At 34.6% G+C, this 20,474-nt stretch overlaps 1 protein-coding gene across 2 annotated transcripts in view; it reads right to left on the bottom strand.

The window, feature by feature from the left end:
* Positions 1-20,474, bottom strand: part of CDH18 (cadherin 18) — a gene marked incomplete at both ends in the record, with an annotated part of 164,230 nt that overhangs the window by 120,231 nt on the left and 23,525 nt on the right. For both annotated transcript variants that reach the window (XM_080339182.1, XM_080339181.1), the window contains one exon: positions 8,041-8,335. In XM_080339182.1, coding sequence (XP_080195308.1) covers positions 8,041-8,335 — 295 coding nt within the window. The remainder of the gene's footprint in view (positions 1-8,040; positions 8,336-20,474) is intronic.

A 20,474-nucleotide genomic window follows, 5' to 3' on the forward strand; every position in this document is an offset into this window, starting at 1 on the left:
AATATAATCTTCTGACAAATAGAAATATTTTTAGGTAAATTTTTGAAGACCCTGCAGTCCCCCACATTCTACACTTGATATATTAATAACATTTTCTCTATATATTTCTCTATATATATTTTCTCTGTATTACATTTTTAAGGAAAACTCATTTGAAAAAAAAGTTCTTCTATTTCTATATATGTATATTTAACATAATCATATACATATATATAAAAATAAATATTAACTACATAGCATGCATATTTATGCTTGTTTGCACACAGAGACCCCAAACTTGGATACTGCTTTGACTTCTAAAAACCTCATGTTTATGGACTTCAGGATTATCTTAATCCAAAATACAAATTATTTTTGAAATGCAGATATTAAATAATTTGCATAAATGCCCCCAAATCAATAAGAGATATCAAGGGAATAAAAAAACCCAAACAACTAGCTATTGGAGGTATCAAAAATCTGCAAATGAAATATCTACTAGAACTGTGTTGGAATTCCAGTGGTGGATCCAAATTAGAAAGATAAGGAATTCAAAAGACAAATATTTAAATGCTGTTAATAAATACTATTAGAAAGATAAAATCATAGTTTCTATCATGTCACTAAATGGGATTAATAAGTAACACTTTGCAGAAAATTAAATTCCTGATTATTGCACAGATATAATAGAGACAAGTGATTTTACATTTCACTGTATTTTTCAAGACATTTAATGATTAATCTTTTTTTTTTTTCTGTTATCGCTGCCCAATACTTCACATAAGAAATCAGTAAATGAAAGACTGGCAACTTAATAAATGTTCAGTCTTCGTCCCAGTTGTTTATCCTTCTACAGACAATGCATTCTACAGACTCCTTTGGCCCAGTACTAAAATATGGGAATAATAATAACAAAGCAGGCTGCTCTCCCAGAATTCTACATTTGAAAGTGGCTTCTAAGTCAAATTAACCACTGAGGTATCACCTTCACTCTGGGGTGTTGAATTTCACATCATATTATAGTTGTGAGGAGCACTTTTGAACTGAATCCTTTGATTGCTACTCCTTATTGTAATTCGATTTGCCTCATGGAACAGTTTCAGAGCACAGTCACTAGTTTCCTTTGGATGAAACTAAACCAGAAAATGTGTTTTAACAGCACACCTGATTTATTCTGACTGCTAATGTGTGTTTGGTCTCAGAGACCAGACAAGAGCTAGTCTGAAATAAGACTTCCCAAAAAACATGTGGTATGGACATTAGATCCTCAGTTCCAGCTATTTAACTTCACAGATCAGTTTTCATTGCACAAGACTGTTTGTTAATATGCACACCCTCAGTGTACACTGGGAACAGAAATATCTAAAATCATGGGGTCTCACTTCAAATACAGCAAAGCAGGTATTCTAATCTTTGCAAATTTAAATTCCTCACTGTTTGAGAAAGTATTAATGCATTTGTGCCATACAAACTTTATTACCAAAACTTGCTTTTTTGACCTCCACTGCAGATTTAGGTAAAGGTACAGCAAACGTGTGTGCATACTTAAATATAGTGTCTTGAGGTCTCTGAATAGCCCAAATGCATACAGTCTCATAGATAAATATATTCACACAGCAGTTATAAGGATACCTTGATGAATTTGAAGTTAAATATTGAAATACAGTCAAGCTAGAGCTGACTGTTCATAGTTATTTGGGACTTAACAATAAAACTAACTAAATTACTGTATTTGGGTTTATGTGGCAAGGTAAACAAATTGAAGATAGTGTAATTTTCTTAAAATGTTCTAGGAATCTATTCAGTCATATTTATTTTCTATCTAAACTTTCAGACAAGAGTACCTGCAAACCACATGAGGCCACTTAAAGAACAGAAAATGTGTTTTTTTCCCCTATTCTATAGCTTATCCAAATACCGTAATGAGATACTTCTGTAGTCCAGTTTGGCAACAACTTCAAATTTGAGGTAGAAAGGCTGTGACCTTTCTGTCTCCTAGTTAAGTTTGTTTTATTCTAGGATTAAATCCTGAGCACACTGATTTGTTTTTTTACCTCTATTCACAGCTTCATTATTTTATGTTGGAATCTTGCAGAATCATTAAAGATGAATAAGTTTACTGATATACATTGATTTTATTCTCTTTAATTGCATAAACCGAAAACATACCTATCCAATAGATACAGTCAGTCACTTAGCAGAGTGTGCTTCACAGAGTGCTGTGCAACTTCTGTACTCTTTTATCTATAGATTTGCCTGCTTCCAGGAAAACAGTTACCAACGGTACGTTTTGGAATGACTGAACATATTTTGGCTATTTCAGAAGAAAATACTGAAATTTCATGATACTCTAATTTTTCAGAAACTTTTTTTCTCTTCTTTTTTAAAAGATAAGGGATAGAATCTGTGTGCTGCACTGCTCATTGACGTTAGACAAAGAAACTGGGCTCGTGAAAAGTGATATCTCACATAAGCAGCTGACAGGTAATTTTATCACGAACAGAATGCTATTATACCTCAAATTCCACCACAGTGATTTTCTAATACAAATGTCTCTCTCTCCTAGGAAACACCTGATAACAGTAATTTGGTCTTGAATAGTGGCAAAGTGTTCTCTTTGCATCTAAAAGAACATTCAGAATCAGAAGTTTTAACTCAATCCCTCGCCCCACCTCTCATTCAGTGCAATGTAGCTCATCAGATGTTTAACTTTTTCACTTTGTTACACAAGCATGCTCAGCATCTCATAAGATATATTGTCCTTTTCCCCAACTCTTGTCTGATTTGCTGAGTACAGAGGAAGTGCAGCTTGTGAAACCTGCAAGTCAGAATTCTTCATGAATAAAAAGGTAAAGAGGGTACCTTTACCTTTCAATTAATCCTTTCCAAAGTTAGCATCATTCAGCTTATCAACATTACATGCAAATCACAATTACAAATATATTTATACCATTCAGATGCAGCTTCATTTTTGCTTTTAAGCTATGTGTAATGAAGGATTTAGATTTAAAAAAAAAAAAATACAGTACAGCTGCCTTGCTGTTTTTAAAGCTAACAATTCTGTAAAAAATAATCTAATACAAAAAATAAGGATCTAATTTCCCTGGAGACCTCAGACAGATGTGAACATTTGACCCAGAAGCATACCTTTCATAGTTTCTTTAACCTACTGTGAAAGTTCCTGTCAAAGAAAACTCAAAATTTTGCTATGAAAGCATTTTGACACTCCAGTTGGGCAATAAAAAACTTTTTTTTTTTTCTCCAAAGTGGAGGCTCTGCCATTTCAGGTGATTTCCCACTACAGTTTAGAGATTACTTATTGGGAATTCTGTTTTCTTAGTGAAAGCTTTATACAGAGCCATAAAATACGTCTGTACCCTCTGAATACCACTCTGTAAGATTTGCCTTTTTTCTATTATCAAAAATAAGGATCATTTCATTTGGGAAAGGTTGTTTTTTTTGTTGTGTTTTTTTTTTTTTTTTAATAGGTTTACAATAAAACTTTTGAAAAGTTATATCACAGAAAAGCTGAAGAGAAATACTTCAGTTTTCTCTCTGAAGACAAATTTTTAATGTTTAATGAACCGGTTCAATAAAACATGTCTGCTGAGAATGCAGATCTGTATGCATGTCTTTCCGTAGTTTGCTGCACTGTTAAAATCTCAAATGGATCAATATTGAACAAAAAGTAAAAGAAGTGAAAATAAGATGAAGTTTAATGAACACAGAGATTTCCTGGCTAACTAAACTAATTCTCCAAACTGTTTAAAACACTAAGAAGTGAACACAACATGTTTTAGTTTCATTCTACATCAGAAAACAGTGATTTCACCAGGAAATCAACGCTTTGAGATTGGTGACTCTGTTCCTGCTCCAAGTCCTCACTATAGAAAATCTCAATATCTTTTGTCAGCTGTGTTCATCAGAAGACAAAAATCAAATATAGGAGGATAAATAGGCATTTCTCCTACAAATTGCATTTATGAACAACATGAATATTGTCTTCGAGATTATCTGAAATTATGACTATTTTACATTATAATACCCTGGAAAGAAGCTCGGAAAAGTCCAGTGTGTCTATGAATTTTCTGAGTATAATTTATTGGGAACTCTTCTTAGGCATGACCTCAACACTAGAAAATGCAATATTTAACTCATTTTGAAGTTATCTGAAAATGAGCAAATGTGGAAGCTTTTTACTGACTGAAAATGTTTATGAAAATGTCCTATTACCTTTAGATATTGATGACTCATAAACCTGAAAACAGAACTCTCAATGAGACTTTTTTACACTGCAGAGGAAATAATTTCAAATGGAAACCATGGTTCTTTAGCCAACTTTTCAGAAAAAGATTCAATGAAGGCAAAGAATAGGTGTTTTCTTTCAGCTTTTCCAGTGTAGAACATAAAGCGTAAATAATATGTTCACTTTGTGCCACAGTGAGCACTGTGATCTAATATTTGGTAAGTAGTTTAGCAAAACTTACCTTTACTTACTTGTTGGTGATTGAAAAAAAAAAGAAAAGCCATGAAGGTCCTACATTTTTTACAGGTAGATCAAGAAAGGTTCAACTTGTTGGAAAAAATGCCAGCTAACTTCTCAAGAAGACAGAGAGGAAACTGCTGCTAAAACTAAGCAGCATAACGGAGATCAAAAATATCGCCTGCCACTCAGCCTGAGGGCTGTTAAAGACAGTAAGACTGAAAGTTCTTTAAATGACCGTGTAAAAAAGCGGAAGAAATTTTTGAAGTCGTGAAGCATCCTTAGGAGTTCATAAAATAACAAGAAGAATATCAGTTCTGTATAGACTCCATAGCTAAATGACAAAAAAAATACTGATTACAGAATTAATAAAAACAGCATAGGGTTCTCCATTATTTGATGTAAAGAACGTCTCCTATAGAAGCACTAATAGAATTAGTCTTCCTGAGATTGCAGTCAGTAAAATGCTTTCAGTATGCAACAAACACACAAAAAATCAACAACGGAAAAATAAAACAATGATTATATGCAATGAAAATTCAATATATGCCTACAGCAGATTGCCTGTATGGCAGGATATGAAAATTCAGTTTTATTCACACAACGGGAAAGCTTTGTGGAAAAGGTATTTTAATGATTTACCTTAGGTATAGCCAGTAAAGTATTTCATTAATAAAACATATGCATTAATGCTTTATTTTATCACTAAGACTTGCTTTGTTTATAATAATCCACTCTAATTTATAACCCAAAGTGCCATTCCAGACTAATTATTCAAATTGTTCTTTTGAAAACAGTAACTTATCTAATGTAGTTGTACAGTGATATCAAGATTCAGACTACTAGAAAATTATTACTCATATCTATGTAAAAATCACAACATTTTGAGAGGATTAAAAAAAAGGAGAACTTTTATAAATAAAATTAATAAATAAAAATAATTACATTAGCTGCTTTTGACTTCCAGAATAACATTGATTTTCTTTCCACTATCTTTCTTTCTATGCAGAAAATATAAGGTATTCACAGGGGAAGGAAATAATAAATTAATTTAAATAGTCTCCGTTAAAGAAAAAGGAAACTAAAGAAAAAAGAGGACAGAGTTGTGTATTTTCGGAGACAGGTGATAAAGGAAATGAATTTCACATCAGGATAGTCTTGGAATGATGGGAGACAAATGAGATAAGAGCTTAGATGCTACTGAAATGAACTGCAACTCTAACAGTAAAGCTTTGTGACTTATCAAAGACAATTGAAGAGGTTTCATACAAGCCCACAATATTTTTGCTGGGAGCTCTATCCCCTCACTGCAGTACTTTCCACAAAGGTGCATTGCTTAAATAATCCTGGTGTTATGACATTACCTACAGAAATACCACCCTTCCGTACTTCCATAAATTCCTCTTGGGAATGATATTTGTGAAAGTACGCTCAGATGGTTAAAATAAGTAATCCTACATTAAAAACATGCCCTGTCATATGCACTAGCATTACTGTGTAGATGGAATGGAGACATCCATGTTTATAGCTCTGAGAACTAAGAGATGAGATCAAGGAAGTCAGTATTGGAGAGGAAGCTATGGTTTAAGAGAACAATGAAGAATTTGCAGCCACTTTTAAGGAATGAAAATATATTTGATCTGTAATCAGAAAATCTTTATTAGCTAGATATCAACCAAACAACAACTAATAAACATGTTTTTTCTGGTATAGACCCAGAAGAGACTATTAGAAAGAATAATGTTACTAAATAATGATAATAATATGTAGGAGAAGGAGGAAATAGAAATTACAAACAAAGATGAGGTAGCAGTTCCCAGTTAAATGGAAACAGTCTGTGAAAAGAATAAAACTCATTAAAGGGAAGTTAAAGGGTAATGTGGGAACAATGATCTATGAAAGAAGATAGAAGAAAATAAAAGGAGACCAAAGAAAGATATGTCTCACTCCCTGCATTCTTGTTTCAAGAGAGACCACAGGTAAAAAAGGCTGAGAGTTCTCCATGGCTGGGAGGAGACATCTGAAATAGAATGCTTTGGGAGAACTTCAAAGAGAAAAGAGGACTGGAAAGGTACTGCAAGTACCTATGAAGAACGAAGTATTAGAACAATACAATTATGATGCAAACACATAGATTATTTTTTCAGAACATCGCATATAAGGACACTTTGCAAAGAAAATCGAGAAATTATTTCTATGTGTCAGTGTAGTGGCAGTGGTAGTGAAAGAACAAAAAGGCAGTAATAAAGTCAGGGAAAAAGAAAGCGCTTAGGGAAATTTGTTATGTCCTTTTAACACATGACATTTCGTAAGCTTGAAAGTCCACTTAATACAATCTGATTTGGCATGGTAGATTGGAAAGTATAATTATTCTCTACATAACACGACTTAAGCCAATGAAAAAGCCATTGAGAAAGTGAAAAATAAGTCTCTGCTTCCAAACTGTCACAGCTCTGAGCCCCATGGTTCAGGAATAACATTTAATATATTTTGTTCTTTCCAGGACTATTATGATTACTACATATTGCAAATATTTAATATGCCACACTTCATTTGTATATACAATATAGGAATTGTAGGTGTGTTTGGAGTGCACAATTTTTACTGTGCATATCTGTAATGGAAGCTGGGGTTTTGGCCTGTTCAGTCTCTCCACATGAAATATTTCTCTTCATACTACAGAACTGTGTGCAGATCAAACAACATGCAGACATGCAGATTATGTTTTCCTCATTATACAACCACGTATGTCTGAACTTAACACGATAATACCGTAGAAGAAGAATTAAATGCAGATTCCCAGTTTAACATTAATTTCACCTATCTTCACTAGGAAAGTTGTACAAGGTACTCTCCCATTCAAAATAATTCCATTAAAAACATATTGTATCTAACTTTCAAGTACAGAACAAAACACTTCCGTTATTCTTTTGATTCATATGAGGTATTGTTACGAATCAAAGTGATCAAATAGTGACAAACCATTAAGATTCAATGACAATAGGCATTCATTCTTATATGTATGATCAATATTATTATGACAATTGAGTAACTACACATATTTTAGTATTTTTCCCTTTAAATTTTTAAAGTTCTATTTTGCAGAACTTCATTTCAGTTTATAAGAAACCTAATAATGTAAATAAATATATAAGAATACAGCCTAAAACAATCTAGAAAACTACAATTGCTTTGTATTTGTTTAATTCCATTAATTGTATAGACTACTCATGTAGACACAAGAGAATGCCATAAAGTGTGCAGTTGAATAAGGACAAGTGGATATATCTTGTTTCTAGAGTGCGAAGTACCACTTGCTGAGGAACATGTGTTAAAGCAGTCAAGAATAAGAGTGACTCTTCTCTATCGTCAGCGTGTGCACGCGCACGGTTTTCTTAATGTGAATGTCCCAAGTAACATACAAGGTTGCACTTAATGTCTTCTTATCATGTCTTCTCAACTGTAATATCTTTTACATACAATCAACAATACAATAACATGTCACAATTTTGTCAAACAATATGTGGCATATTCACTTGTTAAAAGATTTTGTTAATAGAACAATTTGTTTTCCTTACCCATTTCAGACATCTCTGGCACAGTAACAATGTATGGTCCATCTGTGAATTTTGGTGCATTGTCGTTGATATCCTGCACTTTGATAATAAATTCAGATTCAGGCTCGAGTGGCTTGTTTGTCCGTCTATCAATAGCTTGGGCATGAAGCACATAGTGTGTCTTCTGCTCTCGATCTAGGCTTTTGGTTGAATGGATGTCTCCAGTCGTGTCATCAATAATAAATATAGTCCCCGCCCCTTCTCCAGTAAGAATGTATTTGACTGATCCATCACCTTTGTCGGAATTGGAGTGCAACTGTAGAATATATACACATAAAATCATATAAAATGACATTAAATTTCATAAAAGGTTATTGCACATAAGATACAAAATCTATATTACTGTTAGTACTGTTCTGCTTAGTTTTTAACCTTTCTACCACTTGTTGTAATTCCTCATGTGCTCTTTCAGGCAAGTCAATAATTTTGTTCTGGGCCATTTCTACCCCAGCAGAACTCATTTTTTAGGCTGGCATTTCTTTGGTGCTGCGTCCATTCTAGAAAACTTCCCAAAGTCAAGGATATTCTAGTAACTGGGGTGTTTGTTATTTTATTTTGGTTTGGTTTTAGTCCTTCTAGTATTAGCACTCAGTGCTAGAAACTCTGCCTTAAGCACTAAGACTGAAGCAGTCACAATGAGGATTAACTTTGCTTCAATGATTTTAATTCAGTCCTACCACTTACATTATCTTCTGTGGTCCCAAGGACAGCACCATTTACTGCAAAATAAAACTGTGTAGTGTGGCAGTGACAGATGTTTGTCCAAGATTACTATATCCCTCAATAAACAATGGCCATTTTCTCTGGTTTTGTTTGGTTGGTTTTAAGCAGAAAGTCACCTAGTTTGCTTATATTTAAATTATTTATAATGAAGTAATGAACATTCATACTTCCAGCATTTTCTTTGTTCCTAATACACACTTTGTGCTATAAAATATATGTTAAGTATATTATATCCCTCCTTGAGTAGCATAAAGCTTATATTTCTTGAGTGAAAGGAAAAAAAGTTACGAAGTATGCTGTGTATTAAGGGATAATATGAAACAGCTACACATGAAGTCTCTGTGCTGCTAACTTGACTTTAAATAATTGCCTATTTAGATTAAAAAATGAACATGTTCTGAGAAGGAGGGCTGATTTTTTGATAGATTGAGAGGCTTTGTGTATTTTTTTTCTTTAAAATGACTTTGAGAATGGAATGTATTTATTGAGGAGCACAATGAGAACAAAGTGATAACACAGAAATGAATAGCCTCAGGTATTGTGCAGTTACATTGTGAAGTTAAATCAAAAAGGAAACTTTCTAATTTTAAAAAGTCACTCATTCTTATCCCACTGCCCTGACTATCTGTCATTATCTGCAATGTGTCATTACAAAGTTTCTATACAGAATGTGGGCAAAGCAGAAGTAGAATGCCAGATATTATTTTTGATTGATAGAACATAAGGCATCAGTTTCCAGACTCGTTTCCATTCTCAGTTCAGAAACCATTTAGAGTTAGATAGAGAGAAAATAAGACTTCTGGACGTATGAATCATCTTTTTTTCTGACTTAAATAATAAGATACAGAGGTGCTACTATTTTATCAATCTCTCCTTGCACCGTTTTTGCCAGGTCTTTGTCTCGCCGTTAAAATTATCCAAATTGCTATTTGTAAAAGGATTAAGCATATGGGGCTTGATGACATTTTTCATCTCATGCATGAAATCTATGAAATTATGGTGTCACACATAATTTATATCTTGTCCTATAGGGGGGTTTGGGAGGTAAAAATCTAATAAAATTAATATTGCCAGCTTGTATAAACTTCAGTGTAACTTCAGCCAGAGCACCATATACTTACCTGAGCCACAAGAAAATCTGACTGAAGAACCGAAAGAAAAAAGGGTCACCACTACAGATTTTTTTTTTTTTTTTTTTTTTTTTAACAATGGAAGAAAGAAAGAAGCTGTTTGCTTGGCATTGCCTTTATATAACAACAGGACAGTCTTACGCCTTTCCTTTCAGCAGCGATAGACAAAATTCTGGTTACAAGTCTTATCTGCAGAATAATACTGAATTCTATTAATAAAGGAATAATTCACACAATGTTAAATGTCAGGGATCGAAACTTCCTCTAAAGTCAAAATGTTATCTGAAGTGATTTACTCCTAAAAACAAGAATAGTAAGTATTCTGGTATTCTACCCTGGTTTGCTAGTTTTTAATTTTTCAGAAATACTTGGAATTGTTTTTTTTTTCTTGTTGCAGGTTCCTCTTTTGATAAAATGATTGTTAAGTGTCAGTGTTTGCAAATGTTAACATTTGCTTCAGAAAGATTGTCTCTAATTGATGCAAAAAAAATCAATCAGGCAACCAACAAACAAAATGAAACATAATGAAATGAAACAAACAAAACAAAACAAAGCAAAACAAAGAAATCTAGGAGAATATTTGTATGCCCAGGAAAAGAATAAATTTTCTGAATTTATGAAACTATAAGGAACTCAAGTTAAATGTATTCCAAGCTGAAAAAGATCAAAAGAATCTTCATTCTCATTCTCTCCATTTAACTCTGCATGCATATAAATAAAAGCATGTCCAGGTGTACTGTATAGAGATCCCATCAAAAATCACTGTATTCATAACTGAAATTATGAAACTATGAACTGACTAAGAGATTTGTTACATAGATAAGAAATCAACAGAATAAGGAATTGCTGTAGAATTTAAGAAGTAAGCTTTCTTCAAATACCCAAATATCAATATAGATATGGAGTTCAAATACGATACAGAAGGAAGGTAGATTGAAAAATTCACTGTGATAGGACAAAATGCACAGAATGTTTGAAAAAAAAAATAGTAATATTAGATATTTTTTATCATGAATAAATAACTATCTGTACTTGTCACTGGTGAAAAAAATCCAGGTACATTTTGAGTCAGAGGGCTTTTACCTCCAATAGGTAATAAAAGTTAACAAACTAAAAAATTCTCAGCTGACTGCACAGCCAAGCAATTATAAGTTATTCCTGCTAAACATCATGTTAGCCAACACACGACAACTGAACAATGCAAGAAGGAATGTCATTAAAAGAAAATTACCTGGGTATTACTAAACACTGAAAGCCTTCAATTTGCAACTGGTTGTTTTAGACTGCAGTTGTAAGGCAAAGCTGAAAATGAAACATGTTCTTGCTTCTCTACTTTCTGATATTCCTTATATTGTTTGAAATATGATGCTTTGTTTTATGCCTTTTAATTTCTGATGCTGAATTTTAAATTTACATAGGAGGATTTTGCAAAACACTTCTATTGCATAACAATAGGGACTTGCTTTGTCAGTCAGTTTATATTTAAGTTTTTCTGTAAAGATTAAATAACAGTTTGTCTTCTTTAATACTTTCATCTCAGTACAAATTGGCCCAAGTAGAAAAATAAAAAGGCTTCTCTCAAATGCTTATTTGCAATATGTGTTATGCTGAAGAGAGCCCCTGGGAATCTCTGCTTAAGACAATGCTTACCAGATTAATGAGAGATTCATGTCCCTGAGCATGGTGCACTTCTTCTTTTCCCTGCATACCATGAAATCATTTCCACAACAGGTGGTTTATTCCACAAAAATATTTCTAATTAGAATAAATGCTATTCATCACTTAGGTTACAAATATATTATTTGGGAGACTGTATTTCTGTAGCTATGAGTATTTATAAAAGACAGTAGGGTGGCAAAATACAGCTGGACAATAGTGGACACTCTGTGCTTGGGACTACTGTAACTATTTATCTTTCCAATTAATTTGATAGAGAGGGGGATGCCGCTAAGCAAAGCAGACTCAAGCCAATCCATGTTCTGTTCACCGGTTCAAATATAACCTGTGTGACCTGTGGAAGTCATCTCAACCTAGATCCCTGGAAAGTGTGTAGAAGTTTCATTTCAATTAGATGCTACCAGCTTTGCCAGTGACTACTGCAAGAACAAGTATACACTAGAGGATGAGACACACACACACTGTAGTAATGTGAATATGTGGCATAGATAAACAGAAAATGTAGTGTTATTTTCTCCCTATTGTGCCAGTCAGAGATGGAAATTTGGAACATGGCAGGAGTCTCTTAATTGAAAGATAAATACAAATTTATCGCAAACTGAAACATGATTACTCATAATGTTGAGATGAACAACTGGCATTGAAAAGAAATACAAGAGAAATATGCCAAACATTAGAACACAGCTCTCTGATTTCTATATCAGAGGTTTTACCTATGACTATGAAAATATTACTGAAAATGTCTTTCAGTAGGTCTTAGTTTCACTGGTAGTCCACCTCATTTGATGATTATATATTGATCTGTTATATTAACTTTTTAATTGTTACTTAAAGAAGCTTTTTTTCTCCTTCTTAAATTGTTTCGACCTGCTTTCCTAAGCAATCTCACCTTAGACCCCATATCTGATTTTAAAAATGACTTTGCAGACCAATCGATTGCTTATTTAACCACTAGATAATAATACGGCTTACACTCACCATTTAGTCGTCTCTGTCCCTCCAAGGTTCCTCTCAACCTGCCCGTGGCTTGGGACTTTGTTGTAGACCCCCAGGGCCACCAGCCCCTGCCCTAGTGATCCCACAGAAGGGCTAGTCTCTGGCTAATCACAGCCCTGCTCTGCCCAGCTGTGGTCCCCACGAAGCCAGGCCAACTTGAAGGACTACATCCCTGCCTGGCCTGGGCCTGACCCTGTCCCCAGAGAAGTGCACCATCTTCCGGTTGGCCCTGAAATGACCCTCCAGTGCCCCAGTCCCAGGGTTCTGCCCCACTCTGCTGCTCCCTGACAGCATCATTTCCAATCTCGCAACTTCCAGACAGTGCAGGCTTCTGAATTCCCTGTGGAAATGAGTTTTCTATCTTAAATGATGGACTAGCTTCTGAAAACATTCCTTATCACTACTGATTTGGTTATGCTCCCAACAACGACATATCTATTAAATATTCTGAATCTGCCCAAAACCAGAAGCTGCCAGAAAGTACATAATTTTCATCCCCTCTTAGGTGTTATTCCAGTCTTCATTTTTCTGAATTTTTAGGGAAAGAAAAAACTCAGAATAATAGCTGAAGAACATATCTGTAATGTCACCTTTATCAACCCAGCGGGCTCCACTTGACATATTTAATAACAGGTTGGATTCAGGATGATTTATGATGGTTCCTCAGTCTTTAACTAGCCTATATCAACAGCATATGACTGATTCACAAAACAGCAAGCAAGGTGTCCTTGCTTTGCTAAACTTAAACATTTTTTTAAAAATCAGTCCATTGAAACACTTAACTTTTAGTATTTCTGCACATACTGCAGAAAGGTTACATTTTCCAAAGGCATGATTTGAAGAGGTATGCCAAACTTTTCAGTTAATGAATTTTCTTTGTATTCTTATATCAATTTTGATACTATGAGTCTTTAAATGCTTATAATTTGATGCATCAGTATATTAACTGATGTAAAATGAATGCACAGATTGTAGGCTTATTGCTCAGCTAATACAGTATTGTTACTGCCAGTAACAGGATCGGGTGGCTAGGGCCTAATTGCAAAACCAAATGGTCAGGTGGCTACTGCTTACAAACATTTAAGCATACGTACTTTTCAAAAGTCAAGCAAATGATCACAAATAGACAGAAACTACTGGACAATATAGAAGTGGGGACCAATGGGAAAGAACCACAACAATAAGTACTATAAAACACTATATATAGAACATTGATAAGTACTATCAAATCATGAGGAGGAAGTGAACACCCTGCTCCTGCTGAGAATGTAGGATGCTACCAACTCACATTGATCACCAAGTTCCTCTGTGCTTTCCTAAGGAAGACAAGCTGAGACTGGGAAACTATGTATGACCCGAAGAACAAGAAAGAAGCATTAATAACAGGGTCAGTTGTAAAGTAGAAGAGTTGTCTATTAGTGATTTAATTGTACAACTGCTTCCCTCCACTTGCTTTAATTGGACAATTTAGATTCTTGGTGTGTTGTGTGGGTGAAATTTTAAGTGGGTTAGTAATGACTTTTACAATATTTTAATTGGATTGCCAATAAATTATTGCATCTGGATACAAGACGTGCTGTTCTTTAGAAAACAAAATTTTATGAAGACATTCCCATGCATGTGCTTAATTCAAATCCAAAGCTGATTTGAAAACAAAACAAAAACTGTTGCACTAACCTAATTAATTTAATCAGAGAAGTGGTTATGTACATATAAACTTAAACTCTTTTAATATAACTGCATGGAATTAATTTAAAACTTATTATTCACAAACAACAAACAATAAAAATAATATGCACAGAATTCCAAAAGCAAAACCTGAGTTCTGGTAGTAGCAGCACTATTTTATCTTTTGAATAAAGTATTGTCTTGTGTTTGGGGAACAGGATGTTCTTTCAAGAAGGGTAGTAGAACCTTAGAAACAGAATCATTTTTGTTGGATGAGACCCTCAGGATCATCAAGTCCAACCATAACCTAACTCTAGCACCATATCCCTAAGAACCTCATCTAAATGCCTTTTTAACACCTCGAGGGATAGGAACTCCACCACTTCCCTGGGCAGCCTGTTCCAATGCCTGACAACCCTTTCCATGAAGAATTTTTTCCTAATACCCAATCTAAATCTCCCCTGGCAAAACTTGAGGACATATTCTTTTGTCCTATCACTTGCTACTTTGAAGAAGAGACCAGCACCGTCCGTGCTACAACCTCCTTTCAAATAGTTGTAGACAGTGATAAGGTCTCCCCTCAGCCTTCTTTTCTCCAGGCTAAACAGCCCCAGTTCCCTGAATTGCTCCTCTTAAAACTTGTGCTCCAGGCCTCTCACCAGCTTTGTTGCTCTCCTCTGCACTCTCTCTAATACCTTAATGTCTTTCTTATGATGAGGGGCCCAAAACTGAACACTATTCAAGGTGGGGCCTCAGCTGCACCAAGTACAGTGGCAGGATCACTTCTCTAGTCCTGCTGGCTACACTATTCCTGATACAAGCCAGGATGCTGTTGGTCTTTTTAGCCACCTGAACACACTGCTGACTCATATTCAGCTTCTCAATTCTGGTGTCATTTCCAATCAGTTTAGCCAGGCTAGGGGGCCCCAGCACAACACTACCACAGCAAAATATACCAATGTGTGCTCAACCTAGAGGAATGAAAAAATTGTTCCAAAAACCATGAACTATGAGTTTTAACAAAGCATAGGAGAATATATTAAAAAATAATGGAAGTGTATTACTTTACTTTTGTTACATAGAAGTATATAATGCTTCCCTAAAACCATCAAAATGGAGATACATACAAAGAATTAATGGTACAACACTAAAACACTAAGTACAAATGATTTTAATCTTCTCTCTAATAAGAACCGCAATCGTGTTGACTTCCTTTGATGTTTATGTTGACACAACATGTGATTTTAAAGAAATGATACAATAACACAGTAGTTGTATAAAGGTCATATAAAATTATTCTGAGTGGTGCACACTACAAAATCAGAGTCTAGCTGATAGTACAGAAATGTTCACTGTGTCTGTGCAGTAAAAGCATTGTCAGATTTGCAACAGACTTTCTTCTTTTGGTCTGAGCTATAAAATATGTTTTAATGAAATATACTGCTCCAGGCAATGTCACACCTTTTGATGGAATTCTCAGAGGGAATCATTAGCCTGGGAGATAACTGTTCTATCCATAGCAGTGTCCACAAATTGAGAAGAAACTATTCCACACCCTTGTCAGAGGAAGAAACTACAGAATTGCGATTGCCCCCATCTGCTGACTGGGTTTTCTGAGATAGAAAAATATAATTGGATTGCAATCATCCAGGAAAAACACAACTGAAACAGTATTAACAGAATAACGCTACAGCATACAAACATATTTTCTTGTAAGATGAGCAAGATGTGCTTATCTGAAGTCCACTTCTTTGCTGCTGCTATTGATGAGACTGGGTAACGGCAGGGGTATGCAGAAGCATAAAACAATCACATCTAAAATAACATCAGGTGTATTAAAGCTGACACAAGTGCTCAATATTAGCTTCTGTTTTCTCTCTGTACAAAAGAAAGACTCCAGTGAATTGCAAGAAAGATAGAAAATGGAAGCCTAAACCAACACAATAAATGTTTATGTATAAAACTGTTGTTTTGTTTTCAAAGAACACTATATATTTTCAAGAAAAATAGAATCTGAAATTGTACTTTCAGTGCACTATGTGTCAAAATCAATATAAAAAAATACTTTCACTGTGCTGAAGTTTTCATCTAAACTCTCTTCACAGCAGTAAGCTTTCATTTCAGACACCTTTTACTTGGGCAAATGCTATGATCAGCACAGAAAACGTTCTTTTTTCAAGAAAGAAGGATTTACACAGCATACTTGTTTTACAAGTTTTAAAGAGCTGGACAGGCATCCTGTTGCAGAACATAGCTAACCAAAGTATTTTAAAAGCATAATTATATACCTATACTTCTTTGCAGGTCCCAGTGCTAAATGGCTACAGCTTATTAAATCATTACTCTAAAATATACCTGAAATTAAGTTGGTCTTTTTGATTGGGACTTATTTTAAAAAAAAGTTATTTTTAAACAAAAAACAAAACAAGACTCCTCATTCTCCGGTACTCTTTATAGCCAAAGTCATTGTTTTAGAGTGGAAGCACATAGCCTTTCACCTATGAAATGATCATCTGAAGTGATATTATGGAGAATGGCCACAAGATATTAGTGTGAGATAAGTGCTTGACTCTGTCATATCACCTTTACTTCTGTCTAAGTGAGGAAAATCATAAAAGGTCTTAGTTAAAGAGCTTCTAATTTTTTACATCTCGCATCTCAATGTGAAGGGCAAGTATTGTTATCTCTCTTTCAAAAAGGGGTAATCTGAGTTTCACAGACTTGAATTACCCATTTTATTTAGAAATAAGAAAAAAATTCAGATTCTAAAAGACCCAAACCAGACTCCAGTCTATCCAGATTTGTTATCATTAGACAATGCTGAAATTTGCAATTCCTAGAATAAGTGGGAGGAGATGGATTCCTGAAGCCATAGAAAAATTATTTCTGGAGAGGTATAGAATTTCAGAAGATTAGAACATTTAGAAACTGTGAGAGATGAAAATCAGACTTTACATGAATGCTTCATTGCTACATTCAGCCAAATAATTCTCAAGATCTAGACCACATTTCTGCTGGGTTTGTTTGTACAGTAGTCAAAAGACTAGCTTAAATTGATGTGAACAAGTAATTAATGCATGGGTCAATGTTATATTACTTCATAGCATTCTGCTCTGGCAATATATGACTCTTCCACATAGATGTCATATGTCACTAAGCTCTGCAGAAAACTATTTCATGCTCTTCAGACGAATTTATAAAATTGAGTGGTCTTCAGTTTCCAGCATCTCTCTTCACAATCACTGCCACCAAAAACTCTCTTTGCAATCAATAATTCTATAATTGCAGTAAAAACTTTCTAGATCCATGTAGAAGGACCATAAATTTGACTAAGTTTGAATTCAAATGCCTTGATGATGCAGTGTTACTAAAAAAAGTCCTGGCCACATTACCTCACCACAGGAAGAAGAATGCTTTGTTTCAGACTGTGTTGTTACTAAATTACAATAAGGAGGTGGAACAGGCCTTGCAAACTCCTAACTTACTTGGATTGCTGAAGTACTGTTGTGTTTGTAAACGCCTCATTGTTCAGCTACATAGTCACAGATGCATTAAACCTCAATGGTGCAAAAAGTAGTCATAGGTACCAATATTGAAACTTGCATCATCTGGAGAAGTCTGCTTTCATATGAATGAATGTTTGCTTCAGACATTGAAAAGGTAGAGGTCAGAAAAAAAGGTAAAGTGCATATATTCTTTGAAAACACCAACAGATGCAATAGTTTGGGGCTCGGAACATCACCGAAGCAGTGAAAAGCTGTTCTTCACTGGAAAACATTGTACATTTGTGACAACAATGGGGTAACATGTCTTCCGTTTCCATACACTGCTTCTGCAGACTTTCTACAGCTGCTTTTGACCTTCATTTCTGGTGCTTGCTTAGTTAAGCTACTCTCACTTTTTTTTTTTTTTTTCTATATACAGGAAGAGAGAATCAAGCTCTGCTCTTCCTTTCCATTTGCAGTACAGAGTAAAAAAAGGAACACACCCACTGTAACAAGGTCTTCCAAAAAGAAAACAGATATCTGCCCTTAGTATATGGCATCTCCTGATATTAATGGGAGTGATGAAAATAGCTCACTGGAGCACGAAGCTGTAACAGTACTCAAACTCTTATGGAAAGTATGATTTGTTTGTTTGCTTGTTTGTGTGACAGTGCCACAGCAAATAGTGTTTACTATTTGAAAGATCTTAGGACAGCATATTCATTTTAAAGCTCTGGAAAAACACCTTGGCAGTGTACCAATGTGATATTCTAGATTACTTCATTCTCCTTTGCTCTTCCTAAACAATATTGTGAAGATAAAAGAAATGTGTAATTTTCTGATATAGTATTTGTGAGCCATCTGAAATCAACCAGAAAAAAAATTATATCAGGAACTCAATCACTTACCAGTGTCAGAGTTTGAATAGGAAAAAATATTATGTGGAAAAGTTCAAGGAGAGATAATTAATTTACCAGCTTCCTTTTATCCTGTCCATTCAAAAATCTTTCACACATTTTTGGTTTTGATGTCTTTGAAGCTAACTCGCTAATAAATTAATAAGACTGTGGAAAGAAAACAGGTTAGCTACTGTGCAGTCACTTCTATTTCAGGTGAAAAAGTTGTTTCATTTTGATGAAACTGAAAAGAATGCACTACCAAGCATTATCAAGAACTGCAGAGATCATTGTTTCAAAAGGATGTATTTGACATATTTTTGTGAGTTCCTTATCAACTCATGTTAATGAACATTTCCAGGTAAAACAAATGCATATTTTCAATATTGAGGTTTTTTTGGTCATTTTAATTGTTAAGAATTCTTTGTTATATACTTTTTAAATATTAGAAAGTGGTATGACAATATTGAATATCACAATATTTCTTTTTTTGGATTATTGACTTACTGCTTCTACAGTATTTAACATCTAAAGGCATGTTTTTGGTTTTGCATCTGGAATGTTATTTCATCTCTTTTATGTGGTCTACAGTTTGTTTTCTTGTTGGGTGAAATTTACATTTGTAAAAGAAATTGCTTCCAGATAGAGTTTCCATTACACTATGCACATGCGATCTCTTTTGTTCTATATCATAGAATACCAAGTTGGAAGGGACCTCAAACAACCAAACTTTCTTGGCAAAAGCATGATCTATACAAGATAATCCAGCACTCTGTCCAGTTGAATCTTAAAAGTGGCCAATGTTGGGGAAGCCACCACTTCCCTGGGGAGATTATTCCAATGGCTGATTGTTCTTCTCATTAAAAATTTGACTCGTGTCTAATCAGAATCTCCCCATGAGTAACTTGTACCCATTATCCCACATCTTTTCCACATGACCCCTTGTAAAAAGGGAGTTTCTATTTTCTTTATAGCCACCCTTTACACAATGGAACATAGTGATTAGGTGTCCCCTGAGCCTTCTTTTCTCAAGGCTAAACAAGCCCAGTTCTCTCAGCCTTTCCTCCTATGACACGTTTCCAGTCATCTTTGTGGCCCTTCTCTGGACCCTCTAAAGCTCATCCACATCTTTTTTGTATAGCAGAAAACAAAACTGAATACAATGGGGACCAAAACTGAACACAGTATGTCTCCCTTAGAAGAGAATATGATTTTTTTCCCATCACACTTCCCTTGCTTCTAAAGTGTAGTACTCTTACTGTTTGCTACAGCAAAAAGTACTGCATTACGCTGGAAAAGAGCCCCACATCATCATGATGAGGAAATGTTTCCACAAATTTCTTTAAAAGGTCATTAGTGCCTGAAAATACGTTGACAATGGAGAATGCCAGCTATGCTACCTTTGCCATCTTTGTCAGATAAATCAGAAGATCCATGTTCACAGCAGAATCTTATATTTAATCTAATGAACTGGTACAAAAGCTTTCTGGATCTCCTATGGATATAAACTGTGGGATTTCAAGAATCTGTTTCGTATATTTCCATGCTTGACACATAGATTATCAAGTAGTACAGTTTCTGAGATAAAGGTAGCGTAGTTCTTACCAATGAGCACAGTATTTTCAAAGGGGTAGTATGCTACTGCTTCTATATTTTCTCAAGTCATCATGCCACCTGCCTGTCTATCAACACCTGTACTGCTACCATTGCAAACCTTTGATTGTAAGACAGAATAAACCTCTCATTATTCATATTGGGTTCAGTACAAATTCTGGACAAGTAAAACATGACTTCTGAAAATGTTTACAAACCAATTTTAT

The sequence above is a fragment of the Nesoenas mayeri genome (genome assembly GCF_963082525.1).
Source record: "Nesoenas mayeri genome assembly, chromosome: 2".
In the NCBI taxonomy this organism is placed as follows: domain Eukaryota; kingdom Metazoa; phylum Chordata; class Aves; order Columbiformes; family Columbidae; genus Nesoenas; species Nesoenas mayeri.